Source organism: Carassius gibelio, chromosome A25, assembly GCF_023724105.1.
Source record: "Carassius gibelio isolate Cgi1373 ecotype wild population from Czech Republic chromosome A25, carGib1.2-hapl.c, whole genome shotgun sequence".
Lineage (NCBI taxonomy): Eukaryota > Metazoa > Chordata > Actinopteri > Cypriniformes > Cyprinidae > Carassius > Carassius gibelio.
Genome location: NC_068395.1, coordinates 15,482,900 through 15,487,348, shown reverse-complemented (window position 1 = coordinate 15,487,348; position 4,449 = coordinate 15,482,900). Strand labels below are relative to the sequence as shown.

Genomic DNA, 4,449 nt, shown 5'->3' with positions numbered 1-4,449 from the left:
TATCACAATAATTGATATGAAGAATGGAATATTGACATATTAATGAGTAAGTTACAGTGCCCTGTAATTAGTTATTGGTATAGACAATTGAGCTATTTTTCATAATAAATAAAATTAAATGGAACTGTCATCTGAGATATATATTAATCATATTCCTGATTAATTATTCAAATTCCCTATGTATCATTTGAGTTAATTACTATGTAAAACTCTTTGTTGTTACAATGTAGTTACTTTTTGCAGTTCAGTCAGTGATCTCAGACTGTGCTCATAAATCAGTGGTTTATAATATAAATAAATGTACAAAATATAAGTGTTTAGAATTGTTGATTTTCTTTTTCTTATGATATAATTTGATCTGAACTGTAGTCACAAATTATCAGTTTTAAACTGTTACATTTTGAACATTTTTGAAGAAAAAATATAAGAAATTATCTTATTAAAATATAATAACTATATGTTCGGATATGAAGATTATAATACTTGAATCGAAGCAATCAGTGTCTTGTTATTTAATATATTTTACTTGGTATTTAAATGTTTATAGTGATTGTGTAATTTGTATATTGTATATTATATCAGCTGCAGTGATACTGAATAACATGCATGATGAGATTGTTGTGATTTTTACTGCATACTGCATTACTGCAGCTGGTCCCACAGGGAAGCCCTCAGTGTCTCTGCTGCCGCCCTCTTCTCTGCAGATCTCTGGAGACTCAGCCGCACTGCTCTGCCTGTGCGGCTCTTACTCTCCACATGGAGCGCTGGTGAGCTGGACACTGGACGGCTCAGAGGTCACAGAGGGGGTTGTGACCAGTGCAGAGAGCGAGCAGGACGGCCGCTACAGTCGCAGTAGTGTCCTGAGCCTCAGCAAAGCACGCTGTGAAGAGGATGAGCGCTACGTCTGCAGAGTAACACACACTATAAAAAATTGCTGTAGTTTCTACAGCAAATTTTTACAGAATAATATTGTAATTCGCAATTCATTGTGGGTCAAATAAGGTTTTACAGTTGTTAACAGTACATTTGAGACTATCCTCCTAAAAACGACCACATAGGTCGTTTTTGCAAGCAGCGTATTACAAACTATTATTACGTTTTAAAATCAAGCGCCCTCTAGCAGCCTTATTATGACAGTCTCGTTTGTCGCGTGTGTCATCATCAAATGACTTTTGACTGTCGTTACCATCGTTACCACTCACAAAAAGGAGGAGTGACCTTCTTTTACTGTCTATGGGAATGACCCAACATTTTACCGAGCACCGTTGTCCAGGTGTTTAAACTATTTTACTATTTGGTTTGTTTTTTAAGGTACGGTTCTGATTGTTTGCAATTAATGTCAATTAATGACGAATGTGTGGCAATTGCAACGAATGTTAAATGCCCAGTGACCACAACACTTATTTTTACCATGATAACTGTTTTACTGTGGTATTTATAGTTAAAACACATTAACCACAATGCCATGGCTTTAATACCTTTTTGTAATGTAATTGTAATTCAGTGTTTCTTTCTTTTCTGTTTTGCAGTTTCTTCATATCACATGCATCTCCAGCTCCTACAACATTCACTGTCCAGCAGCTCTTCATGAATCTCTCTCTCCCCCCCCCCCCTCTCTCTCTCTCTCTTTCTCTCTCTCTCATTTTCCTTTCCTATTTTTCTGAACTGTAATTCATAATTCAGTCACACATATGTTTCTTCCTTTCTCTTGTTCATCATGACATATTTTCAAAGCTCAGAATCAGATTTGGATCAGTTCTTGTATTAACAGGGAACTTGAACTCGAAGCTCAATGCTGAACTTGAAGAAGTTGTCAGGGAAGCTGAAGTCCTTCACAGGTTCAACACTAGACAGGTAAAGTTGAAGAAATTTAGTTTAATTAATGTATGCTTACTTTATGTGTTAATAACCTTCCTTATAGTCCTTCCTTTCAAATATTTAGTTCACAGATCATTTCTAACACACTGTCTCAACATGTATGTATTAAAACAAAACAACGTTTTACCTTTTCTTTATTTCAGCTGAAAATGAAGACCATGGACGTGTCAAACTCTTGTCAAACCCGTCTTGTTTGTGGAGAGGGATGAATTTGACCATCTTGTGTGTTTACGGACAAGAAGGACAAGGTTTTTTAAGATGGCACCGCCGAGTCCGTTCACCGTCCAGGTTGCTCGCTTAGATTATGTTTTTATTTACTTTTTTACCTACTTTTGCTTTCTCTTTTTACACAGATAACCTCTGCACTGATCATATACGACAAAGAAACACTCAAGAAACACCGCGGGAAACGTGCTGGGATTCCCAGCAGACTGAGGAAAAGAGCACACAGCCCTCCTCTACCGAGCATTCTGCTCGCCAATGTCCAGTCTCTGGAGAATAAGATGGACGATCTTAGAGCCAGGATAAGTTTCCATTGGGACATTAGGGGCTGTAACATCCTTTGTTTGTCTGAAACATGGCTCACGCCCTTGGTCCCGGATGCTGCTGTAACGCCATCTGGAAACATCTCTGTTTTATGGATGGACAGGACAGCCAAGGCCGGCAAATCCAAAGGCGGAGGAGTGTGTTTCATGATTAACAAGAAATGTTGTGACCCCAGGAATATCGCCACTCTGTCGCGCTCCTGCTCGCCTCATCTGGAACATTTATCCATTATCCGCCGCCCATTCTATCTGCCACGGGAGTTTTCATCGATCATCATAACTGCTGTTTACATCCCACCACAAGCAGACACCAGTTTGACTTTGTCTTAGCTTCACGATGCACTCAGCGGCAGCATCAACAAACATCCTGACGCTGCTATTATCATCGCTGAGGACATTAATAAAGACAAACTCACTGCTGCTTAAAACGCCGGTCTTTCTGTCAGGAAACATGAGCGAGTACAAAGCATCATGCTATGCTCTCCGATGTGCAGTAAGAGCCGCCAAACACAGATACAGGGAACGCATATAGTCACATTTCCAGCTAAATGACTCCCGACGCATGTGGCAAGGACTAAGGACCATCTGTGTCTTTTTAAATAAATCCTCTGCAAAGGTGAGAGCAGATCCGTCGCTGGCTGACGAGCTAAACACTTTCTACGGCCGCTTTGAAAGCAATCTAAGCAGTGTGAGTCTGTGATCACCGTGTCGGAGGACGAGGTTCGTAGGGCTCTAAAGCGAGTAAATGTAAGGAAAGCAGCTGGACCCGATGCGATTTCTGGCCGTGTTCTACGGTCCTGCGCTGATCAGCTCGCTGGTTTGTTTGCATCCATTTTTAATGAGTCTCTTGCTACATCGGTAGTTCCCACCTCATTCAAAAAAATCTGTCATCCCTGTGCCTAAGAACAATAAACCCTCTTGTCTGAATGACTATCTTCCAGTTGACCTCATATCAATAGGCATGAAGGTCTTTGAGGGACTGGTTAAAAACATCATCTGCTCCTCCATCCCGAATACTTTGGACCCTCTTCAGTTTGCCTATTGCCCAAACAGATCCACTGATGATGCCATCTCTCACATCCTGCACTCTTCTCTCACACACATTGACAGCAATAGTTGGAACTACGTAAGGCTGCTATTTATTGACTATAGCTCAGCTTTTAATACTATAGTCCCCTTAAAGCTAGCTTCTAAACTCATAGACTTCAGCCTGAATTCTTCACTCTGCAACTGGATTCTTGATTTCCTCACCAGCAGTCCTCAAGTGGTGAAACTAGGCCAGTACACCTCCAGCTCCATCACCCTGAACGCAGGAGCCCCACAGGGCTGTGTTTTCTGATGATACTGTGGTTCTGGGCCTCATTCACAACAATAATGAGACCGCATACTTGGATGAGGTAGAGAAATTAACATCATGGTGCCAGGACAACTGTCTCTCTCTGAATGTGAGCAAAACTAAAGAACTGATTGTGGATTTCAGGAAGAGACAGCAGCAGCCCTATACAGCTCTTATGATCAGCGGGACCCCTGAGGAGAGGGTGAGCAGCTTCAAGTGCCTTGGTGTAAACATCTCCGAGGACCTGACTTGGACTACTCACATTCAAACACAGGTTAATAAAGCCAGGCAAAGATTGTTCCATATCTGCGACAGCTGAGGAAATTCAGGGTCTCACCAGCAATCCTGAAAACTTTGAGGAAAAAGTTTCACTAAAAAGTGTACTGAGTGTACTTTTGAGTGTATCTCAGTGTGGAATGGGAACAGCTCCAGTCAAGACTGCAAAGCCCTGCATAGAGTTGTGCGCTTAGCTGAGCACATCTCCGGGTCTGCTTTCCACTCTCTGCAGGACATCTACCTCAAACGCTGCAGAAGCAGAGCTGCTAAAATCATTAAAGACTCCACCCACCCCAGTAACCATCTTTTCACTTTTCACAGTCTTTTCACCATCTGGTAAGCACTTCCGTAGCCTGATGGCAAAAACCGAGAGACTCAGGAGGAGTTTCTTCCCCCAGGCCATCAGCCTCCTAA

The 4,449-nt window shown here is 41.6% G+C and overlaps 1 gene segment (V, D, J or C); it reads left to right on the top strand.

Moving 5' to 3' along the window:
• The first annotated feature begins 602 nt into the window (after positions 1-602).
• Positions 603-2,380, top strand: LOC127946911 (Ig lambda-3 chain C region-like). The segment is given in 2 exon segments: positions 603-882; positions 2,232-2,380. Coding segments are annotated over 2 exon segments (429 nt in total).
• Positions 2,381-4,449: the final 2,069 nt, after the last annotated feature.